Source organism: Lynx canadensis, chromosome A3 (genome assembly GCF_007474595.2).
Source record: "Lynx canadensis isolate LIC74 chromosome A3, mLynCan4.pri.v2, whole genome shotgun sequence".
NCBI classification, from domain to species: Eukaryota; Metazoa; Chordata; class Mammalia; order Carnivora; family Felidae; genus Lynx; species Lynx canadensis.
In genome coordinates this window covers 121,134,450-121,161,334 of record NC_044305.1, presented here as the reverse complement: position 1 = coordinate 121,161,334, position 26,885 = coordinate 121,134,450, and the positions used below count along the sequence as shown (strand labels likewise).

At 39.6% G+C, this 26,885-nt stretch overlaps 1 protein-coding gene across 1 annotated transcript in view; it reads right to left on the bottom strand.

The window, feature by feature from the left end:
- ATAD2B (ATPase family AAA domain containing 2B) overlaps positions 1-24,419 on the bottom strand; it is a 164,579-nt gene extending 140,160 nt beyond the window's left edge. The window contains 2 exon segments of the mRNA XM_030311561.1: positions 948-1,099; positions 24,108-24,419. Coding sequence (XP_030167421.1) covers positions 948-1,099; positions 24,108-24,323 — 368 coding nt within the window. The 5' untranslated portion in view covers positions 24,324-24,419.
- Positions 24,420-26,885: the final 2,466 nt, after the last annotated feature.

The window sequence follows — 26,885 nt, the reverse complement described above, 5'->3', positions numbered from 1 at the left end:
TCTCACAGATGAATATCAGAAAAGAAAAAAAAAAAAATCAACAGGCTCTGATTCAAGATTTTTCTACTTAGCTCCCAGACAACGCAAATAAAAAACTTAAAGTGGTCCATCTTCTGAAATATATTGAAATAGATACAGACTCTTTAGGGACCAGTATATACACTGCCTATGAAAGTCTATAAAACACCAAAGATTTTTTTTCATTAAAGAGTAACAGCATCCAGAATTTACCTACAAACACAAAATCAAATAATTTTTAGGTATTTGAAGGAGGAAAGAAACCAAAGGATTTCCTTTTTACTTTTGTTTGTAGTCCACACATCATCAACACTTCTACATCAAAGACTGGAGAAAAGAGAAGCTAAGAATTAAGAGTTCAATGTTCAAATCTTTCCTGTGTGTGTACCTATCCTATCTACAACAAATTATTACTATTTACTTTGGTAAGTGTGTAAAAATAAGTTATCCTGATACATAATGAACCAGACACAAAGTAAATTTAAGTTGAAAACGGACAAATGAAAAGATTTCTTTAAAAATTAATTTTGATTTTACTACATTTTGGCATATCAATTCAAATGTAATATTTCATAATTTTAGAAAAGGGAGATTTTACTTTACATTCAAATAAAAATATAATTCTAATCAAATGTCTTTAAACTTTCAGTATAAATAAATATGTATGCATATTTAAGACCTATCAAATTTCTTACCATTTTAGATTTAGAAATAATGGTTTCTATGAAATACTATAGATTTTTATAAAACAAATATGTTTTATGTCATATTTAGAGAAAATTAAAACATAAAAAAATTATAAAATAAATAATTTATAAGTATTTCGAGACACTAGTGGCTTTATAATTTAAGAAAATTAGCATTGATATGAGCCCTAAATCATATCAAATAATTCATGAAAAACCAACGGGTGAGTTCTCACTTCTCACCTGGCCTGTCCAGTTGATATATTCCATTCCTCTCTCTGACCAGTACTTCGTGATTTTGATTTGTCTTTGCAAACAGAATCAGGTTGTTTCAAAGTGCGTTTGGCTGGAGGAGACACGTGGCTATCACTTAAACTACCATCAACTTCAGCTTTCTGAAAGACAAAGTTAAAAATGTATTTATTATCCCTATTTAAAAATATAGAACTCTTAAATTCTTGATAAAATATTCAACCAATAAATATTTACTAAGTGAATCTCTCTACAAGTATAGCAAATGTAGTATTCTGTAAATACAGAAACAAGGGAGTTAGAAAGATTAAATTTATAACCAGAAAAGTACATAGTTTCTTATTTTTATTTTAAAATAGTTTCCCTAGGGGCGCCTGGGTGGCTCAGTCAGTTGAGCATCGGACTTCAGCTCAGGTCACGATCTCGCGGTCCGTGGGTTCAAGCCCCGCGTCGGGCTCTGGGCTGATGGCTCAGAGCCTGGAGCCTGTTTCCGATTCTGTGTCTCCCTCTCTCTCTGCCCCTCCCCCATTCATGCTCTGTCTCTCTCTGTCTCAAAAATAAATAAATGTTAAAAAAAATTTTTTTTAATAAAATAAAATAGTTTCCCTAGGAATAAACCTAACCAGAAGAGGTGAAAAATCTATACACTGAAAACTATAGAAAGCTTATGAAAGAAACTGAAGAAGACACAAAAAAGTGGAAAAATATTCCACGCTCCTGGACTGGAAGAACATCGTTAAAATGTTGATACTACCCAGGGGCACCTGGGTGGCTCAGTCCGTTGAGCATCCAACTTCGGCTCAGGTCATGATCTCACAGTTCATGGGTTCAAGCCCCACATTGGACTCTGTGCTGAGAGCTCAGAGCCTGGAACCTGCTTCAGGTCTTGTGTCTCCCTCTCTCTCTGTCCTTCCCCCACTTGTGCTTTGTCTGCCTTTCAAAGGTGAATGTTTAAAAAATAATAATAGGGGCGCCTGGGTGGCTCAGTTGGTTAAGCGTCCGACTTCAGCTCAGGTCATGATCTCACAGTTCGTGAGTTCAAGCCCCACGTTGGGCTCTGTGCTGACAGCTCAGAGCCTGGAGACTGTTTCGGATTCTCTGTCTCCCTCTCTCTGACCTTCCCCCGTTCATGCTCTGTCTCTCTCTGTCACAAAAATAAACGTTAAAAATAAATAAATAAATAATAATAATAATAATGTCCATATTACCCAAAGCAATGTACATATTCAATGCAATACCTATCAAAATAACACCAGCATTCTTCACAGAGCTAGAACAACCAACCCTAAAATTTGTATGGAACCAGAAAAGACCCCGGATAACCAAAGCAATCTTGAAAAAGAAAACCGAAGCTGGAGGCATCACACTCCCAGACTTCAAGACCTATTATTACAAAGCTGAAATCATCAAGACAGTATGGTACTGGCACAAAAACACACACTCAGATCAATGGAACAGAATAGAGAACCCAGAAATGGACCCACAAACGTATGGCCAACTAATCTTTGACAAAGCAGGAAAGAATATCCAATGGAATAAAGACAGTTTCTTCAGCAACTGATGCTGGGAAAACTGGACAGCAACATGCAGAAAAATGAACCTGGACCACTTTCTTACACCATACACAAAAGTAAACTCAAAATGGATGAACGACCTCAATGTAAGACAGGAAGCCATCAAAATCCTCGAGGAGAAACCAGGCAAAAACCTCTCTGACCTCGGCTGCAGCAACTTCTTACTCAACACGTCTCCAGAGGCAAGGGAAACAAAAGCAAAAATGAACTATTGGGACCTCATCAAAATAAAAAGCCTATGCAGAGCAAAGGAAACAATCAGCAAAACTAAAAGGCAGCCGACAGAATGGGAGAAGATGTTTGCAAATGACATATTGGATAAAGGGTTAGTATCCAAAATCTATAAAGAACTTATCAAACTCAACACCCAAAAAAAAACAAATAATCCAGTGAAGAAATCGGCAAAAGACATGAATACACACTTCTCCAAAGAAGACATCCAGATGGTCAACTGACACACGAAAACATGCTCAACATCACTCCTCATCAGAGAAATACGAATCGAAACCACAATGAGATACCACCTCACACCTGTCAGAATGGCTAACATGAACAACTCAGGCAACAACAGATGTTGGCGAGGATGTGGAGAAGAGGAACCCTTTTGCATTGCTGGTGGGAATGCAAACTGGTGCAGCCACTCTGGAAAACAGTATGGAGGTTCCTCAGAACATTAAAAATAGAACTACCCTACGACCCAGCAATTGTCCTACTCGGTATTTACCCAAGGGATACAGGTGTGCTGTTTCAAAGGGGCACACACACACCTAATGTTTATAGCAGCACTATTGACAGTAGCCAAAGTATGGAAAGAGCCCAAATGTACATCAACAGATGAATGGATAAAGAAGATGTGGTATATATATATATGTGTGTGTGTGTATATATATATATATATATATACATATATATATGAACATAAGGGAAGGGAAACATATAAAAACAGGGAGGGGGACAAAAACATAAAAGACTCTTAAATATGGAGAACAGAGTTACTGGAGGGGTTGTGGGAGGGGGGATGGGCTAAATGGGTAAGGGGCATTAAGGAATCTACTCCCAAAATCATTGTTGCACCATATGCTAACTAACTTAGATGTAAATTAAACAATAAATTTTAAAAATAAAAACAGTTTCAGGCCTACGGAAAAGATGTATGTATCTTTTTATGACATGATTCCTCATTCTCTCCTAAATACTCCAGTGCATACATGCCAAACCAAGGATATTTTGATACATTAGAGTCATATAACCCTCCCAATAGGATATCAGCATTGATAAAATGCAGCGCCAATCCACAAACATATTCAAACTTTACTTGATCCAGATTCAGGATCCTATCAGAGAACATATATTGCATTTAGTTATCAGATCTCTTCAGTCCCCTTCAATCTGGAATAGTTCTTTAGGCCTTCCCCCATCTTTCATGCCCTTGACTGTAAAGAGTACAGGCCTTTTGTTCTCTAGGATGACCCTCAATCTGGATGTGATGCTCCAAATAACCACATTCTTGCAAAGAATATGCACAAATGATACTGTGCATGCTTTACTTACCCATCATTATATGTAACTTTCATCACCTGGGCAATTTGGTATCTGCCAGGTTTCTCCACAATAAAGTCACTATTTTTCCCTTTGTGTTTGATCTAGATTCAAGGTGGAATTATTCTGATAATTCACCAATATCCTGTTCCTCATCAAACCTTCACCCATCCACCAGCCATTAGCATTCATTGACTATTTCTGTTTTGATCTAATACCATTGTGATGGTGATTACCTAATCCCAACATTCCTTCTCCATTTTTTAGTTGGCATTCTACTTTAAAGAGCTTTCCCTCCATCCCTTTGTCAGAATTCCTTTACTTACTACTTTTATCAGTGTAGATTCATGGATTCTTATTTTATACTATATGTTATAATCCATTATTCCATTTTGCTGCTCAAATTATACAATATTTGGCAATCAAGGGCCCTTAGAAAGTGGTTCTGGTACCTTTTTGATATGTCTCCATCATTTTGACTACTTCCTTGCTTTCTGACACAAAAGACATCTCTAAATTCATCTTATATTTTCCCTCCCTGATTCTAAAATTAGCCATTTCTCCAAGAGATACCCGATACCTTTTAGTCATGGATAGTATTTAGAAACCAAGATCTGGGCATTAGGTGTGCTCATTGTTACTAGGGTTTCACAGCTACAGAGTCCTCTCAGAAGACAGTAGGAAAGATATGAATATATATACATACATATAAACACATCTATACCTATTTCTTTACCTGTGCATAAATAATAACATATGCATACACACCAAGGCTTCTAATTCTAATTCCACATCTTAAGTTTCTTTCTAGACTTTCCCCTTTTATGTTTGTAAGCTCTTCTCGGGGAGAAACCTGGCTTCCATTTATTTGCTCTTTCAATTAATTTGCTTAACATAATCAATTTCTCAACCAGAGATGTCCACTTATCACATTTCCATTATTCCCTCCCCAGCCACATGTCCTCTGACTACAGGAAGGTCAGTATCCGCACAGCAGCTCTTGTCTTCACCACTCAATTCCCTGGATACTAGGCAAATGGATGAGAGACTGGAGGGAAGATTAACCTTCCCTTTAGAGAAGATTTAATTCATATGTTAATGCTTTATTACTTGACATTATAGATCAGTATTTCAAAGGTATATATGACCATTTTCAATATACTACTATATATACTATTTTATTTTTTTATGCCACAAATTTAAGAAAAAAATATAAGAACTATTTATTTCATAAATGCACATTTCTAAATCATATTTTCCCAAAGTAAGACAACTACATTACACAAATAACTAGTCAAAATGTAGCCTAACAAACAAACTTAAGAAATGCAGTGCAGAGCCTGCTTGAGATTCTCTTTTCCTCCCTCACCCTCAAAATAAATAAATAAAAACTTGAATGAAAGAAAGCAAGAAAAAGAAATACTTGTAATAGGGGCACCTGAGCGACTCAGCCAATAGAGCATGTGATTCTGGACCTTAGGGTCATGAGTTCAAGCCCCATGTTGTGCACAGAGCCTACTTTGCTAAAAAATTTTTTTACAAAAAGCCCAGTTTCTAATTTTGTGCTATAATACAATTTGCCATGAGCTAGTTCTAAAGCCACAAGACCAGGGGCACCTGGGTGGCTCAGTCAATTGAGCATCCAACTCCTGATTTCAGCTCAGGTCATGATCCCAGAGTCATGGGATTGAGCCCCCATGTCCAGCTCCATGCTGAGTACGGAGTCTGCTTAAGATTCTATCTCTCCCTCTGCCCCTCTCCCCTACTCGTGCTCTCACTCTATAAACAATAAACAATAAATAAACAAACAAGCAAGCCTGCCAGCCAGCCACAAGACCACACTCATACTGAAAGACACAAAAGGAATGGGGCGCCTGGGTGGCTCAGTCAGTTGAGCATCTGACTTCGGCTCAGGTCATGATTCCACTGTTCGTAGGTTCAAGCCCCGCATCCGGCTCTGTGCTGACAGCTCAGAGCCTGGAGCCTGCTTTGGATTCTGTGTCTCCCTCTCTCTCTGCCCTTCCCCACTCACTCTCTCAGAAATAAACATTAAAAAAAAAAAAAAGGAGGGGGGAACAACTAGATATTCAGAGTGTCTATAATTAAGGAAAATTAACCTATTAGTTGTGTAACATACAGTACCACTTCAAGTTATCAAGAAAAAGTGTTTAGCTACTTCCAAACTATCATCAGTAGAGGGGGAAAAACTATTTAAAATGCAATTCAATCATGTAATAGTACTTTATCAATAAACATGCTTACTGTACTTAACAAATGAGTGCTTTTCAAAATTGTACTATTTCACTTCCTCAGGCTCTCGCCTTCTCTAACCACACCCTTTTCAGAGTACATTAACTAGCCCAAGGTCACATGGCTAACAAATGACAGAAGAAAAAAAAATTAGGTCCTGCCATTCCTAACATACATCTCTTACTACTATCTCAAACACTCTACCTTAGATATTTATAAAAATACTAAGGTTAAAGTATGTATTAATCGTCATCTAACTCAACTACTCATCCAAGACTTAATTATCTGTCTACATTTGTCACTACAAAATGTGCTCCACCCCAGACCTAACCAATCAGAAATCATTTTTCTTTACATGATCCCCAGGTGATTCTTGGGCACATTAGTGTCTGAAAAGCATTATTATATGACATACTTATCAAATAGTCACTGAGAAAGCAATGTCATGTGTTCTAAGCTAAAGCATGTTTGTGAATACAGAAACGGAACGGATACCTGTGAACTACTTCCTCAATTTAGATAGTTCAGGCCAGCATTATTCCTCCTAATCAAATCCCATCACTCACCCTTCAAGACCCATCATTTCCTGGGTGCCTGGCTGGCTCAGTTAGTAAAGCATGCAACCCTTGATCTCAGAATTGTGAGTTCAGGCCCCCACAGTAAGCAGAGCTTACTTTAAAAAAAAAAAAAAAAAAAAAAGACCCATCTTTTCTTGAAAATCTTACCTGAAGGATCTGATATAAATTGACCTTTTTCCTCTACTAGCTGCAACTCTATTATATATTTTGGCATTTGATTATATTCAACTCAGTATAATATGTTTACCATCTTTAAAATGTCATCTTCTAAGTCTTGAGATTCTAGCAAGATTTTAAGTTCTCATGTACAAAAAAAATACTTCATTTCTTTTTAATTGCACACCATACCGGGGTGGGGGCTCAAGATTTCCCAAAGTTCCTTCAGTAAATTATTAATAGGAATTATTAGGAGAAAAAAAGGAAGGTTCAGAATCAAGTAAGTTTGGAAATAATTAGGTTCAAGGTCTTCTGCTGTAGGACTTCTAAGAGTCTTATTTAATATGTTAATATGCACTGTAAACCTCTAAATATGGAGGACAGTATATAACATTTCACAGACTTATTTGATGGAACTCTTTTTTCATGGAGCATCTATAGATCCTGAAGTTTTACAAACATACTCTGGGAATTAGTACTACACACTTATTGAATTACAGACATTAGTAAAATATCTGAAGTCTAGTCATTTTTTAAATAATTTGTGCACTACATAACTCTTTGAATATCAATTTAAATGAGTCTGTAGGTTTATTTGTTGGTCATTCTCTCGTATTCTACTAGCTTTCTTCAGTTCTATTCAGGAAGGTCTCTCAAAGCGTTATCTGCACACTAGCTGAATCAGAAATCACCTGATTCCTCATTAAAGAAATATAACCTGCTAAACTAGAATCTCTGGAGTTGGAATATTTTTAATGAGGGCCTCCAAATGATTCTTAGTATCCAAAGTTTGAGGACTTCTCCCATATAAAACAGTTTAAGTATATGAGGCACATCATTCTAACTGCTGCACTATTCTACTGTATTTTTCTTATCTTGGTAGGGTTTTAATTTTGACTTGCCTCTGTGACAGAGACCTCAGAATAAGTAACATTATAAAAAGCTCCTTCCCTCCAAAGAAATCTAGGGATTTAAGCAAAGCAAATAACCAAAATGTAAATACATACAAAATAATTACTTCACCATTTAATTAACTTTAAGCTTTGGGAAAGCTTTTACCTACAAACCTGATGATACTAACAGTTAACCTTTAATAAGATGATCATAATGCTCAACTTCAACTTTTTCATCTTCAAAGCATTTTACTAGTTAATTATAACCTAACCCTTTGAGGGAAGGCGTTGCCAGTTTCAGGACAAAGATACTTAAGAGAGATTATGCAATCTACCCACAGTCATTTAGCAATGTGTGTCAGAGTGATTACAATCCATGAGTAAGAAAGGCATCTCTGACTAAGGGAATAATTTCATTTAACAAACATTTATTGACGACTCTACTGTGTACGTAAGACTTGGGGGACAATGGTAAAAAAAGATTAAGACCCATTTGAACTCAATACAAAATCTACTGGGTTGACAGTCACAAGGATAATATATGGCATAATATAGTGAGGAACATGATTCAAAGATGAGATAACTTCCAAGTGAAGTATAATAGTAAGTGCCAAATGCTACAAAAAATAAAAGTACAATGAAAAGATAAAGTTATTCCCACCTAAGTGGGAATTCTAACCCCAAGAAGAGTTAAATTTTTCCGGTTAGCAAAAATCATGTTCTCCTGGAGTCTGAGGCTCTTTAGTCGTGCTCATCAGCTACTACAAATACTTGCCACTATTCTACCACAAATCTTATAAAAGTAGGCAAAAGAATTTGAGAATAATAAAGCAGAGAACTTATGCTGCTCTACGTTTTAGGGAAGACTTCCTGCCCAGATCAGAATTTGTCAGAAATCTAGAACCTAGGATTTTAATGTAAAGACAAAAAGAATATATCCAAGTATAGCATTAAAAGAAAAAAAAAAAATGATGGAGCGCCTGGGTATTCAGTCAGTGAAACATCCAACTTCATTCAGCTCAGGTCATGATCTCACGGTTCGTGGGTTCGAGCCCCACATCGGGCTCTGTGCTGACGGCTCAGAGCCTGAGCCTGCTTCAGATTCTGAGTCTCCATCTCTCTCCGTTCCTCCTCTGCTTGCACTCTGTCTCTCTCTCTCTCTCTCAAAATTAAACATTTAAAAAGAAAATTTAATAAAATAAAAAAAATGAGACAGTCAAGGAAGTAAGTGAATTAGCAGACCATGAGATTAATTCGAGTCTTGACGATGGCCTCGTGTAGAATTGTGAAAGCAGAAAATAAATTGATTCCAGAAAGTAGAGTAACTGAGAAATTAGTGACACCAGTATTCAAATAAACACAATGTAACTGCAGGTTAGTAAAAAGTGGTTATTTTTTTTCAGTGAGTGTGGGGGGGAGCCGGGAGACAGATGTTAAAGGAAGAAGCATAATGCTGAACTCTAATTTCAAAAGTTAAGTTTAGAATTCTAGCCAGAAATCTAGGGAGAGGTGTATCAGGCTGTGGGAAATGCAGCTCTGAGACAGAGTGAGGTGAGGACTAGAGGATAGATATGAAATGGCAATAAAAGGATCATAGATAATATACAGAATGAAAAACAGAGGGCAGAAGTAAAACTCTTAAAAAATCCCTATATTCGGGGCGCCTGGGTTGCTCAGTCGGTTGAACGTCTGACTTCGGCTCAGGTCATGATCTCACGGTTCGTGGGTTCAAGCCCCGCATCAGGCTCTGTGCTGACCGCTTGCTTAGAGCCTGGAGCCTGCTTCAGATTCTGTGTCTCCTTCTCTCTCTGCCCCTCCCACTCATGCTTTGTCTCACTCTGTTTCTTAAAAATAAATAAATGTAGGGGCGCCTGGGTGGCGCAGTCGGTTAAGCGTCCGACTTCAGCCAGGTCACGATCTCGCGGTCCGTGAGTTCGAGCCCCGCGTCGGGCTCTGGGCTGATGGCTCAGAGCCTGGAGCCTGTTTCCGATTCTGTATCTCCCTCTCTCTCTGCCCCTCCCCCATTCATGCTCTGTCTCTCTCTGTCCCAAAAATAAAAATAAAAAAACGTTGGAAAAAAAAAAAAATTAAAAAAAAATAAATAAATAAATGTAAACTGTTAAAAAAAATGCCTATATTCAAGCAATGAGCAGACAGGATCTTGTACAAACTAGTGAAAAATATAGTCTTTTACTAAAACAGCTTGGGGTGGGGGGGGGCGGGGGGACGGGGGGTAGGGGAAACTTGGGTGGCTAAGTCAGTTGAGCATCTGACTCCTGATTTCAGCTCAGGTCATGATCCCAGGGTCGTGGGATCAAGCCCCACATCCAGCTCCATTCTGAACGTGATGCCTGCTTGGGACTCTCCCTCTCTCTCTCCCTCTCTCTGCCCCTCTCCCCTGCTCAGGCTTTCTGTCTCTCTCTAAAAAAAAATAATAAAATAGAAATAAAAACACTGGGGAGTGGAAGTTTGTTCCGAAGCAACTCAATGAGAGAAAAGCTGATAAAAAAAAAAGTGGGTTGGTAATTAGAAGATCACTATAGGGGTACCTGGGTGGCTCAGTTGGTTAAGTGATTCTTGATTTCAGCTCAAGACATCATGATCTAATGGTCTGTGAGATGGAGCCTCACTTCCAGCTCTGCACTGACAATGCAGAACCTGCTTGGGATTCTCTCTTCCTCTCTGTTACCAAAGACACATGTGCTCTCTCTCTCAAAATAAATAAACATGAAAAAAAAAAGTTACTATAACTTCTAACAGGGCAACCTTTGTGAAATGCAGGGCGGAAATCGCTAGGTGAAGGAAGAACTGGGTACTTGGTGAGAAAGTACAGGGCATAACTATGAGCAACTCTCGTAAGAAGTGCCACTGTGAAGAAAGAAGAGACAATAGTCTAAAGAGGTTACAAAGTCAAAGAAGTCAGGGAAGAATTTTATTTTATTTAAATACCCCCTTTATTTTTTTTCTCAAGTACATTCTACTCCCAACATGGGGCTCGAACCCATGACCCCAAGATCAAGAGTCACATGTTCTACCAACTAAGTCAGCCGGGTACCCCAAGAATTTTCTTTTGCTTTTCTTTTTTTAAAGTTTATTTATGTATTTTTGAGAGAGAGAGAGAAAGAGAGAGAGAAAGCATGAGTGAGGCAGGGACAGAGAGAGAGGGAAAGAGAGAATCCCAAGCAGACTCCACACAGTCAGTGCAGAGCCTGATGTGGGGCTCAAACCCAGAAACCGTATGTTCTGAGATTATGACCTGAGCTGAAGTCAGATGTTTAACCGACTGAGCCTCCTAGGCACCCTAAGAATTTTATTTTTTAAACAGATAAGATGACCTGGGTGGCTCAGTCAGGTAAGCATCCAACTCTTGATCTCAGCTCAGGTCTTGATCTCAAGGTTCTTCAAGCCCCCACTTCCCCCACCCCCACCACAACCTCCCCGCATTGGACTCCGAGCTGGGCATGAAGCCTACTTTAAAAGAAAGAAAAAAAAAAAGGATAAGATGACCTGGTTTCTTGTAAATAGAAGGACACATAGAAGAGAATAAAATAAAATTTTAAAGAGTAAGATGACTGATGAGAAAAAGATCCTCAAAGAGACAAAACATAAACAAAATAAGAACATTATCGCCCAGGTTAGATCAAAAAGTATATGAGTACAATCAATCTTTTCCAGTTTCCTTTGTAAGACAGTCTTTTTCCCTACCTTTTTAAAAAATAAGTACTCCTGCTTTCATGAGAAAGCTTAGAAGTGCGGTCAATTTCTTTTTCTTTCAGCGGTTACCATGACTGCAGAAAACAAAACTCACACTGCTATTTATTTGCTCAGGGCCAATATTATTCTACAAAGTCCTCAAACTTCAGGCACACAAAAGGTCCTACATTTTCCTAAACATCCCAAAAGCAATGGCTTACTAGTTTAACATTTCTAAGCAAGAATGAATATGTGAAAGAATAGACAAACAAAATATATAGAAGTGAGCTGAGGAACTGTAAAAAGACAAAAACAATCTATTGTAAGTTATAATGCATTTTTCTTCCTGGAAGATAATTTTCAATCTGAAAATAATACATACTTTAAACGAGAGACATGGGTACAGAAAAATGCCACAAAGTTTAAATACTGGACAGGACCAGTCTTATATTGCAGCACTACCACTGAATTAAAAACTACCATTTACCGGGGCGCCTGGGTGGCGCAGTCGGTTAAGCGTCCGACTTCAGCCAGGTCACGATCTCGCGGTCCGTGAGTTCGAGCCCCGCATCAGGCTCTGGGCTGATGGCTCGGAGCCTGGAGCCTGTTTCCGATTCTGTGTCTCCCTCTCTCTCTGCCCCTCCCCCGTTCATGCTCTGTCTCTCTCTGTCCCAAAAAATAAATAAACGTTGAAAAAAAAAAATTAAAAAAAAAAAAAACTACCATTTACCTCATAAGATTATTTAGAAGAACTAGTGAGGTAGTAGAAGTAACAAATATTAAACCTACAGCCTGACAGTGGATACAGTCTGAAGTAAGGATACTTGCTTGGCTTTCTAGAATTAATATAATTCCATAAGCTTATTAAATTCTCTTTAGCGATTCATTCTTTTTCACAAACAAAATTTATTAAGCACCTGTTATTGTGTTAGATACTAAAGATACTTGATGATGAGATAATCTCTGCCCTTCAAGAAAGTTAAAGTAGGGGCACCTAGGTGGCTCAGTAGGTTAAGTGTCTGACTTCGGCTCAGGTCACGATCTCACAGTTTGTGAGTTCAAGCCCCATTTGGGGCTCTGTGCTGACAGCTCAGACAGAGCCTGGAGCGTGCTTCGGATTCTGTGTCTCCCTCTCTTTCTGCCCCTCCCCTGCTCACGCTGTCTCTCTCTGCCTCAAAAATAAGCAAACACACAAAAAAATTTAAAAAAAAGAAAAGAAAGTTAAAGCCTAACTCCTCAAATTACCCAGTGAGAAGTATATAAGAAGAGTGCTGAGAGCATTGGGGAGTGGTGTGCATATTGATTTTAGCCTGTTTAGAGGACAATATGGAAAAACCTATAAAAATTTAAAATACATACACCTTTAACCAAGTAATTCCACTTCATAAAAAAAAAAAGTAATTCTCTGCTACATCTTTTATAATATTAAAAACATAGAGGGACACATGGGTGGCTCAGTCCGTTGAGCCTGAGACCCCAGCTCAGGTCAAGATCTCACGGTTTGTGAGTACGATCCCCACATCCAGCTCTCTGCTGTCAGTGCAGAGCCTGCTTTAGATCCTCTGTCTCCCTCTCTCTCTCTCTGCCACTCTCTCCACTCTCCACTTCTCCACTCTCTCTCTCTCTCTCTCTCTCTCTCAAAAATAAACAAACATTTTAAAAAATTTTAAAAAACAAAAAAAATGGAGATAATTTGTGTACTAATAGGGAACAGCTACAGAAGTGATGGTATAATAACACAACAAAATAGAAAATTATCAAGAAGAACTAATATGTTGGGGCGCCTGGGTGGCGCAGTCGGTTAAGCGTCCGACTTCAGGCAGGTCACGATCTCGCGGTCCGTGAGTTCGAGCCCCGCGTCGGGCTCTGGGCTGATGGCTCAGAGCCTGGAGCCTGTTTCCGATTCTGTGTCTCCCTCTCTCTCTGCCCCTCCCCCATTCATGCTCTGTCTCTCTCTGTCCCAAAAATAAATAAACGTTGAAAAAAAAAAAATTAAAAAAAAAAATAACATAAAAAAAAGAACTAATATGCAAGAATATACACAATACATAGTTTACTATCATAAATAGCATATAGATTATAATTCCATATATGTAAAATATACACATATAAGTTACCCATAAATACATATGCAATGGTCTGGAAAGATGTACACAAACTTTAACAGTGGTTATTCCTAGGAAAAACAAACTGGAGGAATTAGGGAACAGGGGAAGGTCTTTTATTTTTTTTCCTGTGTACTTCCATATTGTTTGAAATATTTATTTTATAATTTTTTATTTCATATTTTTTAATACAAATAAAATATTTTGCCAAAGATCCAAGGTCATGTGTCTTGTGTACCCTTTATGTTCAGTTGTCTATCTGGTACACAGTGTTACCCAATTAAAGATATCAAAGAATTTTTTAAAATTTCCTGGGGTGCCTGCCTGGTTCAGTCAGAAATGCATGCGACTCTTGAGCTCAGGGTCATGAGTTCAAGCCCCAAGTTGGATGCATAGATTACAAAACAAAAAAAATACCCATTTTCAGTTGAAATGCTGCTTCTGAATAATTAACTGCATGCCCTTGAGCAACTATCACTTCCCCTCAATTCTTCCATCTAATAAATTTGGAGGCTGAATAAGAATAGTAAAAACTAAAAAATTAAAATTAAATTAAAATTCTAAATTTTAGGGGCGCCTGGGTGACTCAGTCGATTTAGCATCCGACTTCGGCTCAGGTCATGAACTCACAGATTGTGAGTTCAAGCCCTGCGATTGTGAGTTCAAGCCCCGCCATCAGGCTCTGTGCTGACAGCTCAGAGCCTGGAGCCTGCTCTGGATTCTGTATCTCCCTCTCTCTCTGTCCTCCTCCCCCACTTGCACTCTGTGTGTGTCTCTCTCTCTCAAAAATAAATAAAGATTAAAAAAAATAAATTAAAAAAATTCTAAATTTTAAAGTATTTTCAAATTTTTAACATAGAATCCACCCACCAGTTCATGAATTTGTGCCGCCATCTCATCTGTGCACACCTGTTGGTGAAGCTTCACCTGTTTCTATACATACATTTAAAACTTCTATAAGGTGTCATTCATTAAAAAGGAAGTATAGCTCTGCAATGGGGTTTGGTTTTTCAAAAGTAGCTTTCCCTTAACTTGCACAATCATGTACACAACCACAACACTCATCCAAAGTGTGAGTCTTCAAGTATGCTCTGGTTAAAGGGTGTTAATAAGTTGTAAAGGAAATGAGTTTTTATCAAGCAACTTCAAGGCTTTATCCCAACAAACAGGCCACTTTACACATAGGCAACAGGAGTCAGTTGAAAGAAGCACCAAATAACTCAAGTAACTGTCGGTTTCTTGTTTCGTCAAGTAACTGTCAGTAAATTTCTCCAGCATACCATCAAAAGTGCTTAAAAATAGTTTAATTATCAATTTAGGAATAAAATTTTTCTAGGTATCAACATCTGAATATTACGAGTTCCATAAGGAATGAAAAGGGAGAGCAGTAATATTTTTTTAAGTTTATTTATTTATTTTGAGAGAGAGAGTGAGCACATGTGAGGAAGGGAGGGACAGAGTGAGAGGAAGACAGAGAATCCCAAGCAGGCTCCACACTGTCAGCACAGAGCCCCACATGGGGCTCAAACCCACAAACTGTGAGATCATGACCTAAGCTGAAACCAAGAGTCAGACACTTAACTAACTGGGCCACCCAGATGCCCCAAGAGATTAGTATTATTTGAAGAAACGATCATTTTGGGACGCCGGGGTGGCGCAGTCGGTTAAGCGTCCGACTTCAGCCAGGTCACGATCTCACGGTCTGTGAGTTCGAGCCCCGCGTCAGGCTCTGGGCTGATGGCTCAGAGTCTGGAGCCTGTTTCCGATTCTGTGTCTCCTTCTCTCTCTGCCCCTCCCCCGTTCATGCTCTGTCTCTCTCTGTCCCAAAAATCAACGTTGAAAAAAAAAAAAAAAAAAAAGAAACGATCATTTTAAATTATCATTAGAAATGATAAATTGGGGGGCTCAGAAGAGCATGAACTCATGACCTTGAGGTCATGAGTTGGAGCCCCACATTGGGTGTAGAGATTACTTAAAAATAAATAAACTAATTAAGATAAAATAAAATGACATGATAAACTGGCCTCAAACTAAAAAACATGAAAAACCACAAACTAAAAGAGCAAAGATTGCCAAAAAAGGGTAAAGGAAAAACCCAAGCCTAAAATTAGCAAAATGTATGAACAAAGACCTAAAAACAAAAAAAAAACAAAAAAAAAAAACCTATAAGCTTCAAAAGAGAAAGAATACCTACAAAAGAAAAAGAATCAGACCAACATCAAACTTCAAAAGTAACACTAGATACAAGATGACAATAAAGTCATATTCTTTAAGTATTAGACCTACAATTTTATATATCCAGCCAATTTTTTATTTAAATGAAAGAACATAATGAAAACATTTTCAGCCATGTAATGCCTCAGAAAGTTTGTTACAAAAAGTCCCAAACTGAAAATATTCTTGGAGGAAATATTCACAAAAAAGAGAAATAAAGAATAATATGAGACACAAAAAGTAAGATCATCAGGGGCGCCTGAATGGCTCAGTCGGTTAAGTGACCAATTCTTGATCTTAGCTCAGGTCTTGATCTCAGGGTCATGAGTTCAAGCCCCGCACTGGACTCCACACTGGGTGCAGAGACTATTTTAAAAATCAGGAAAAAAAAAAAAAGGTAATCATATCGGTACTTGAGAAAAATTTATTGTTACTGGAAAAAAAATTCCAAATTAAAGAAAAAGACAAAGTACTTATATCCATAAAAATATCAGAACTAAAATTCTAGACAATACAGCATAGGAAGGAAGGTGGAACATTATAAGAGAATGTTAAATAGTATGTGGCTTTAAAGAAAAAAAAACAGAAGTCAACAAACAGAAATTTAGGTCTTATGAGCAATTAAGTGCGCGCGCGCGCGCACACACACAGAATATTTAACTTTAAAATAATCAGAAGTCGGGGCGCCTGGGTGGCGCAGTCGGTTAAGCGTCCGACTTCAGCCAGGTCACGATCTCGCGGTCCGTGAGTTCGAGCCCCGCGTCGGGCTCTGGGCTGATGGCTCAGAGCCTGGAGCCTGTTTCCGATTCTGTGTCTCCCTCTCTCTCTGCCCCTCCCCCGTTCATGCTCTGTCTCTCTCTGTCCCAAAAATAAATAAACATTGAAAAAAAAATTAAAATAATCAGAAGAGATGGGGCACCTGTGTGGCTTAGTCGGTTAATTCTCCTCAGGTCACCATCTTGATTTTGCCTCAGGTCATGATCTCATGGGCTGACAGTGCAGAGATCGCTTGGGATTCCCTTTCTTTGCCCCTCCATTCCTCGCACTCTCTCTCTCAAAACTCAGTAACATTATAGATAGATAGATAGATAGATAGATAGACAGACAGACAGATAAAATCATCAGAAGAGGGGCACCTGGCTGGTTCAGTCAGTGGAGCATGCAACCCTTGATCTTGAGGTTGTGAGCTCAAGCCCCAAGTTGGTGCAGAGCTTACTTAAAATATATCTATGGATATATGTAGATATGTATAGATATAGGGGATGCCTGGGTGGCTCAGTTGGTTAGGCGTCCGACTTTGGCTCAGGTTATGATCCCACAGTTTGTGGGTTCAAGCCCTGCATGGATTCTGCAATGGCAGTGCAGAGCCTGCTTGGGATTGATATTCTCTCTCCCTTCCTCCCTCTCCCTTCCTCCCTCTGTGCCCCTACCCCACTTGCATTCTCTCTTAAAAAAAACTTTAAAAATTAAATAAATACACACACACACACACACACACACACACACACACAGGGGTAGCTAGGTGGCTCAGTCAGTTGGGCGTTTGACTCTTGGGTTTCAGCTCAGGTCATGATCTTGCAGCTCATGGTTTGGGCCCTACATCTGGCTCCACATTGCCAGTGAGGAGCCTGCTTAGGATTCTCTGTCTCAAAATAAAAAAACTTTACATATACACATACATATTTGTACACCTATGTATATGCACACAGATACATACGTACGTATGTATACACATATATATACACACGCATGCATATATACATCAGGATTTGAACAAAAACTTAGGTAGAATCTTAACATGGGACAAGAGATTTAAGTATCTAAATAATCAATAAATCCACACTATAATGTTTCCCATCTCCTAATGTTTTCCATCATATATATTTTTCTACACCAAATACAAAATATGCATTTTTCTTAAGCAAATAACATTTACCAAAACTGACAGTGTATTAGGTCACAAGAAAAAGCATCTAATTCCATACTAGGTTATGTGAGTAATGTTCCTTGCTCTTGGATTTATTATAAAGGTGTCAATTCTCTGTGAATTAATCTTGGAATTCAAATAATTTCCTAATTAAAATTCTAGCTGGATCTTTTGAGGAATTCTAATCTTAACTGGAAATATTTATGAAAAGAATGAAGATCCTTGAAAATCTAAGTTAACTTTGAAAATAACAAAGAGAAGGAACTTGTCTTTTAGAATATTAAGATATATTCCTAAACTAGTCCTAAAAACAGTATGGTACTGACACCAGAACAGGCCAACAAAAATATGAGAACAGAACATATACAGGAACTTAGCATACAGCACTATATTAGCAAGATAGCATATTAGCAATAAAGCAATATAGAATATTAGCAAGTAGCACTATACACAATAGGTTATAAATCAAAGATCTAAATAGGAAAAATTAAGCATGTGAAAAGAGTCGTAATATAAACAGTATCCCTCACTATGACACAAAGAAGGTTAAAAGCCACCGATCACTGATACTTTTGGAAAACAAGAAAAGTTAACTTTAGTAGAAAGCAGAAAAACGGGCAAAAAATATTAACAACATGAGGAGGTTAACACAGCATATAACATAAAAAGACTGCACTGCACAACTCCAGGGGGGGTACCCTTCACATAAACTGTAGTGTGAATGGTGCCTTCTTGACTTTTTGCAGTATGGCAGCCCTATTAACAGTGAACCAAAGAGGCAAAACTTCTTGCCCATAATGCACTTACGTTTTAATGTGGTAGGTGTGTCATAAACATGGATTGATTAAATGCAAAAACAAAGGAGTAAGCAAGCCCCACTACCAAAAGTCAGGTTGAATGATCTCCAAGTTCTTATCTCACAAGATCAGAGAGCTTATCATTTTATGGTTATGTGAAGCACCCCTGGCTCAAAGATCCTAATTTGGGTCCTAGAATACAAACACTAATAATGCTAAATGTGTTTCATTCACTAGTATGTATCATCATTTATAAATATGCCATATAATGTCTCTTCAAGAGGTTTTAAAACATGAAACATTTTTTCAAAGGGAAAACACGTACCTCCAAAATAGATTCTCAGAGCATGAAAGAAAATGTATGGGCCGCCTGGGTGGCTCAGTCGTTTGAGCATTCAACTTTGGCTCAGGTCAAGATCTCATGGTTTGCGAGTTCAAGACCGACGGTGGGCTCTGTGCTGACAGCGTAGAGCCTGCTTGGGATTCTCTCTCTCTCCCTCTCTCTGCCCCTCGCTTCCTCTCATGCCTGCGCACTTTCTCTCTCTCAAAAGTAAATAAGTAAACGTTTTTTAACAAAAGAAAAAAATGTACACACTGATAAATATTGCCAAGCGGAGGGGAAAGATGGCAGCCCAAGTACTCCTCTAATGCAGACCACCACAATACCCTAGACTTACTCCACAGGGATTTTTTTCTCCAAGTCATCTTTACAATATTGCAAAATGATCTCTGAACAACATGTCCGCTCCTCTTCCTACAACCACTCCCTGAAATCAGGTAGCAAACAATCACTGAAAATCGCTATCCTGTATTTCACATCCCTACAGGCTACTGTTCCCACTTTCAGTCCCAATACAATCCTAGGCACAACTCCAGATAGTCTAGTAAAAATCTGTCTATACACAGTATATAGAGTATTTCCTGACTGTACAATAGCTGCCTTCTTTCCTTTTCAGATATTTGTGGAAACTACTGCTTGCACAGCAACAAAAAGTAGTGATAAATACAGATGTGATAGTAAAATATACAAGCAGAGAAGAAAGAACGAGATTTAAATATTAAATCTACTTATTATCTACTTATTATCACTTACTACCTATTTGGTCTTCTAGTCTAGAGTCTAGAGGAAAATTTTCTTGTTTTTATGTATGGTAAGCAAACATTCAATGTATGATTTTTCCCCTTTGTACGTTCATACAACTGTTTATCCAAAAATCCCAAATCCCTTTTACTCAATAACTCACTTTTCACAAAATCCTTCCCTAGCAGGAAGGCATAACAAATATACTCCCAATATAAGAACACAAACCCAAATATCAACAAATCAACCCAGCTGAAGTCACTGGTCTGGTCCTTAGTTCTTCTAACAAGTAGTAATCCTATCACCTGTCCAACTGGTTTCCAGAGGCTAGAGGTTTATCTATAATTAGGTATTTAAGAGACAAGCACTCAAGGATCTATCAAAGAATGGTCACAAAGACTACCTGCCACGGAAAAGAGCTTAAGAAATTAACATCCTTCACTTCTACAGGTGTTGTAAATTTCATCTAGGACCTTAAAAACTGCAAGTTTGGGTACCTAGGTGGCTCACTGGATTGAGCGGTAGTTAGACTTTAGCTCAGGTCATGAGCTCACAGTTCATGGGTTCCAGCCCCATGTCCGGCTTTGCACTGGCATCACGAAGCCTGCTCCAGATTCTCTGCCTCCCTCTCTCTCTGCCCCTACCCCACTTGGCTTTCTCTCTCAAAAATAAATAAACATTTAAAAAAAATTTTTTTAACTGCAAGTTTGAATATCTGGACTACAGAAATGATCAGTAATTGATTTGTTTTAAGTTGCATTTTCAATTGGTTACCACAGATAATCCTATGAACTCCACAGCTACTTTGGTTCAAAGCTGTGAAGGGATACTGTTTACCACATTACTCAAGATACACACACATATGTATACGTATGTGTATTACATTTCCATAATACATACAAGGAAAAACTTGCTCTACTCTGAAGGACTTGTATTTTTCCCTACTTATCTCAGAGTCCTATAAGTTATTACATTTTACTCTCAGACTTCTTTTCTGTGTTTAACCATCAACTTCAGCCACTCTGTTGTAGTATATCGGTAAATGCATGGGTGTTGGAAAAGAATAAGTACAGGGTGATAAAGGAGCATACTACAGAAGGACCCAAGGATTTTTTTTTAATGAAATTACGATAAAGCAAATTTACCTATAAAGTTACTCAAAATATTTATTTTGACCCTCTCAACTAAGATGTGGACTCAAAGAATACTATAAAACCTTCTCAAAAAGCACAAAAAGCTAGTGATGAAGCCAAAAGCAAACACGCCTAATAGAAAAAAGAGTTGAAATATTGTTCAAAACTGCTTTCCAATTCTGTGAATACAATTATTAGTTCGCTGAGAGGAACTCTTTGATGGAGCAAACAAACGCTAATTACTGATCATCAGATTAACTGACCTAAAAGAGGTCAAACTTTAAATATACTAAACAAACAAAAGAAGCCAGGAACGAGAGTAATTATAACTCACTACAGAGCAGAAGTCAGCTTGACATTTAAAAAGTGTGGGTTCAAGAAAATCCTTCCAATAACCTACTTGGGAGAAAGGCAAACTATACGCACAGCTCAGGTCCTATGGCTTTTTAAAGCAAATGAAATATGTAGACACAGCCCATGAAATCTAAAAAGAGGGACGCCTGGGTGGTTCAGTCAGTTGAGGGTCCAATATTGATTTTGGCTCGGGTCATGATCCTAGGGTCGTAGGATTGAGCCCACATCAAGGCTCTACACTGAGCATGAAACTGCTTGGGATTCTCTCTCCCTCTGCCCCTCTCCCCTGCTTGTGCTCTCTCTCTAGAAAGAAAGAAGGAAAGAAAGAAAACAAAGAAAAGAAAGAAAGAAAGAAAGAAAGAAAGAAAGAAAGAAAGAAAGAAAGAAAGAAAGAAAGAAAGAAAGAAAGAAAGAAAAAGAAAGAAAGAAAGAAAGAAAGAGAAAGAAAAGAAAGAACTAAAAGAATCCTGGGGGGCAGAAAGAGGGAAGATCAGCATCAAGCGTAAAGAACACACAAAAGCAGAAAAAGGAGAACCTCCTCAATTATGTATCTTATAAAGAATACATTTCTTCCTACCAAGATAAAAAGAGTCTCCTAAAGCAACAGCATGAACAACCCCATTTTCCATCAAGTCTTCACAGATGCCAGCAAATGTCTAAAACTCCAGAGAGAGAGTACCCTTAAATACACTGGAAAGAGTACTAAATTCTTATAATTCATAAAACCAACTTGAGAGGAAGAGTTTACCAGGCCCAAATCAACCCATTTTAGAAATATACAGCAACGAAAAATACACAAATTTCTTCATAAATATATAGTCCATAAGCTTAACAAATTCAGAATTATAACTTTCCTCTTTTAAAGGACCAATCACAATATAGGATTAGAAAATCCTTTACATTTCTCAGAGAAAGCCATTAGAGCATTCTATCACCTACTACAGCCAGAAGACAAGTCTTCTTAAAACTGAAAAACAAACATTTTAAAGTAAATCTTCATTAGCGTATTATTTATGACCTTTTAAAACATTCTAAAAGGATCCCTGAAACAAAGTTTCATCAGCCTCCTTCTAGAAAAAGCTCTAGTATCTTTCATTCCTCCAGCAATTTAAAAGCTACCAAATGTTCATTTCTACATTAGATTATTGATTCCTTGCCTTTTAACATCTCCATAACAGCTGCTTGACAAATTACTTCACCTTATTCCTCAGGGGATAAGGACAGCATGCTATGCATGAATTCCAAAATGGGACCACAAACTGATCAGTGACAGATGAGCTAATTGCTTCAGATGAATTAGACACTGCTCTAATAGACTGGGCATTCATACCATTATACTACAATTAAATAGTACACTAAACATTTTATTTGAACTTAGGTATAGAGAACAGACCTTTCTTAAATTTGCTTTTATTTTAAAATAAATGTTAGCTTCAAAAAGTCAGTAAGTCTGTACACGTTTGGAATAATCTCTACAAAAAGCCGAGTTTTCAGAAAAATTATTCTAGTTTGCACAACTTTAAGATCCAGCTTTCATATTTTAACCTAAGAGATCTGTTAACCCCAAAACAGTCTATTAACAAGACAGTTTTCAAAACATTTTTATTTTAGCAAAATAAAAGCCGAATATATTTTCAAAGATACAATGAATACATTTTGGTAAAATATATCTGCTGTATTTGCCTCGATTCATTCCGATCAGTGTCAGAACAGTATGACATACAGAGAAAAAGCACACACAAACCATAATCTTGTAGACCCCATAGAAAATAAAATATTGCTTCCCTCCCACAAGAATAACAAATGGTGTGGGTTTAAAGGAGCATTTTAAATGAACAGCAATTCCCAGCCAAATTACTCTTGGTTAAATTACCCTCTTGCTAGACAGAAGCAATACTCTTTTCAGAATTCATAACCAATCTTGTAACACAAACTTATCAATTCCCTTAACGTGCTAAAACAAGTGCTAGCTTAGAGTTTTATACTATAATGAAATCTCAAGATCTTTCAACCACTTTTTAAAAAGCCTAATCACCAGCCTTCTTCAAATGTGTTGGCAACAGTGTGACAACGATGGTGTTAATTCACCTTCTAATCAACTACTCCCATAACAAAAACGCACACATCCAGGAAACCATACAATTTGAAACAGTGTCTACTATCCAAAACATTCGACATGCCCCTTTTGTGACTTGAAAGCTCCCCCAGGTCCCTTCTAGAACCGGGGTTAGCTAGCTGGCTGATTCTCCAGCTACAAAATCATGCTCGGTCTCTCCTGCCTGGAGAGGCGATAGCGTTGATTTTGTTTTTAAAGTTGGTGTCAGAGCAGCTACAAACTTTTTTCAGCATCCCTGCCTGGCTGCCAACTGGAGCTCTCCGTTCACTTCCTCACCAACTTGAACCACCCCCAAACAGTTTGAGAGTAAGCTGGAGTTAGACACCGGCAGGAGCTGACACACTTACGAGAAGGGTTTGACACCGCAGAAAACTTTCACTTCTCTTCTCCCAGCCCTTCCACCCGGGGACTCCGGCCTTTCGCTCTTGCTCCCCTAGAATTCCCCTCTAAGGCAGGGCAAGGACACGGAAACCAGACTGTTCCAATGTCCCCGAAAAGACCCCCCCCCCCAGAGCCCTCTCCCCCAGACCCCAGTCCTGTTCTTCACACAAAAGAGCCAGAGCAGCAAAGCTATCGCAGCCCTACCTAGCCGGGTACCATCCTTCACCGCACCCGCAGACCCGGTCCCCAGCCGCCCAAGCGGTCTCCACTGGAGGCTTCCTGCCGTAACCCGGCCAGACAAAGCCCCGGCGGCCGGGCCGGCACTCGGAAGCCTCCGGACTCGGGCCGCCGCGCTCTTACCCGGGCCTCTTCCAGAGCGACGCCGGCACCACCGCTTCCCCCGGCCTTGGCGCCGGGGCAGCTGGCAGCGCGGGTCTTGGAGGAGCGGGTCCGAGAGGAGATGAAATGGCTGCTGCCTCCGGTCGCCCCAGGCTCTGCTCCGGCCCCAGGCCCAGGCCCAGGCCCAGGCGACTTGGACCCGAGAAGACGCAGAGAGCTCTTCCGGGTGTTCACCATGGTCCAGCCAGGAGGACGGGGTCCACACAGCGCCCGCCGCGCCTGGGAGAGCCGAGGAAGGCCGGCCCGCCGGCCGGGCAGTCAGGGCCAGTGAAGCCGGGCCGGGAGAGACGAGCCGACCCGGACTCTGCGGAGCGCAGACGAGGACAGGCGAGAGTAGGGCAGACGAAGGGAAGTAGGCGTGAGAAGGCAGAAAGCGGGAGGCGGGAGCGATACTCCAGGCCGACAGCTCAGACCCTCCACCGGCTTCGCCCTCCTCAGCGGGAGCCGAGCGGAGCCGCCATTTCTGCCCCTTTCTCTCTCGTTCTCGCTCTCGAGCTCCGTGCGTCAGGGATCCAGCGCCGCAGGGCCGACGAGACCGCTTCCGGCCGTGGCCGCTGCGGGGCGCTGCAGGGTCGGCCAGCCCTTCTCCTGTCCGCTCCCCCTCCTCTCCCTCCGCCCCTCCAGCAGGCCCCGCCCAGCGGCGCGGCGTCAGCGCTCGGCGGCGGGGGGGGGGGGGGGGGAAGGGACGCTCTGGGCTATGTGAGCTCTATGGTTCATAGGTCTGGCCCCGAGTCTAGGAGGGGGATGGGAATAACCAGAAACGGCGCGGAACGAGCTAGAGCGCTGGAGTTGACCCTGGGACTCTCACGCCCTGCGAGGCCCGAATACCCTAGTATCTCCACCATCGCTCCAGGTGGCTTGGATACAGCCAGGAACGACCGGCAAAGGCGGGGGGATACACGGGGACAGGGGAGGACGAGGGCGCGGTGACCTGAGTTGGAATCCCAGAGGTACCCGAAGCAGGACACCGAACTTGAGTCGCACTTTTCGTGCCTGTGAAAATGAGACTATGGTAAATTAGATCTGTGCGGCTTCTGGCACATGGTAAGTTGAAGAAAGAACAAACGCTAGACCGCTGTGTCTTTAAACAAAGCAAGAAAGGGTTGTTTTCTATAACCTTTGCCAGATGTAAGGCGGAGTCACAAAGAATGAATTCTTTCACGTAAGAGTCTCCTTTATCACTGCGGGCCCCCGCCCGCGGAAGAATTAAGAATACAAAAAGCTGAACACAAAATATGAAATTTGTGATTTAACTTTCAAGAATTAAGAGAATATGAAAAGCTCTCCAGTAAAAGAGAAATTATGTTAATTTCACCAAATGCTTGGTACATTAGCGATAGAGAGCGAACTATTCATTGGGTAAAAGGTTCTTCCTGTTTGCTGCACTAAGAAAAATTGAAGGCTCAAGAAACGTCCTGTAAAAATACCCAAGCTGTATCAAAATTAGAGCATTCTAGTCACCCAAGCTACCAATCATTCGACAAAACTGCGTACAGCACTGAGAATGGAAGTCATTTTTCTGTTTGGAAAAATGTATGGATTCCAGGAAAGCAGGCAAAACCCGCTTACATTTAAATGGCAACACATCACCCACCACTTAAACATATCACCACACCACCCACCCGGACTTTTGGGTGTGGAAACCTCATAATGGAAGTAGACCTGGTTCTCCTGAATCAGTTAGCTGTGAATGAGATCACTGAAGAGAATAAACAGTTTTCCTACAGACAGAGGCTGGTTTTCAGATGTATATGAAGCGTCCTGAAGAGGTGTATAACATGCAAATTAGGATATAAAGGGTTTGTGTGCTTTCCTCCTTTGTTTTCTGTGTTTGTTTTTGTAGTCCTAAATTAAGACAGTCAAGTTATTATGATTTGGGTCATTATAACTAATAAGAACAAAAGGCAAGCTGAGTGTAAAACACTGAGCTGAGTGGGACATAGATCTTCAGGCACTAGTAAATGCCTAAGAACAAAGGCAGGGGAAAAACAAATGGTTAACTGATAAAAATCACAGTCTTGTAGGATGTGAAACCCCACTACAGTTTGTAGCTGTCTTAATGATTCACAAGAAAAACACAATCTTGGGGGCCCGTGGCTGGCTCACTAGGAGAAACATGCATCTTTGATCTCAGGGTCATGAGTTTGAGCCCCACATAGGGTATAGAGATTAACTAAATAAATAAAACTTTAAAAAAAGAGAAAAAGACAATCTTAATAGACCTCCAGGAACCTATAAACTCAATTTCCTGGGGCCCTAAGGTCACCTTCACCTCTATAGGTTAGACAACCCTATATAATTAGTCATTCCCTGCAATCACAGTGCAGCTCTCTGCCCAAGGGTCCTGTCCCTGTGCTATAATAAAAATGCCTTTTTGCACCATAAAATGTCTCAAGAATTCTTTCTTGACCATTGGGCTTGACAATCCTGCATCAATAACCTGCATCATTTACTATCCACAAATGTTTACTCTAAACCCAACTGGTATCTGGTACTCTGCCAGGCCAGGAAGTAGGGAAATTTTTTTAAATACAACAACACATAGTACTTACAAGAGAGATGGAGACTGGCAAGAAACTAGCAAGCTTCGATACAGTGTCATAAAGAATGAGGCACAGACCTCTAACTCAAACAGGGATTTAGGGAAAGCCCTGAGATTTCATCTTCAACCACAAAATAGAATAAGGGAACATTATGGATAAAAGAAAGGAAGGTTTGAAGAAGAAAGAGTTGTTTGTT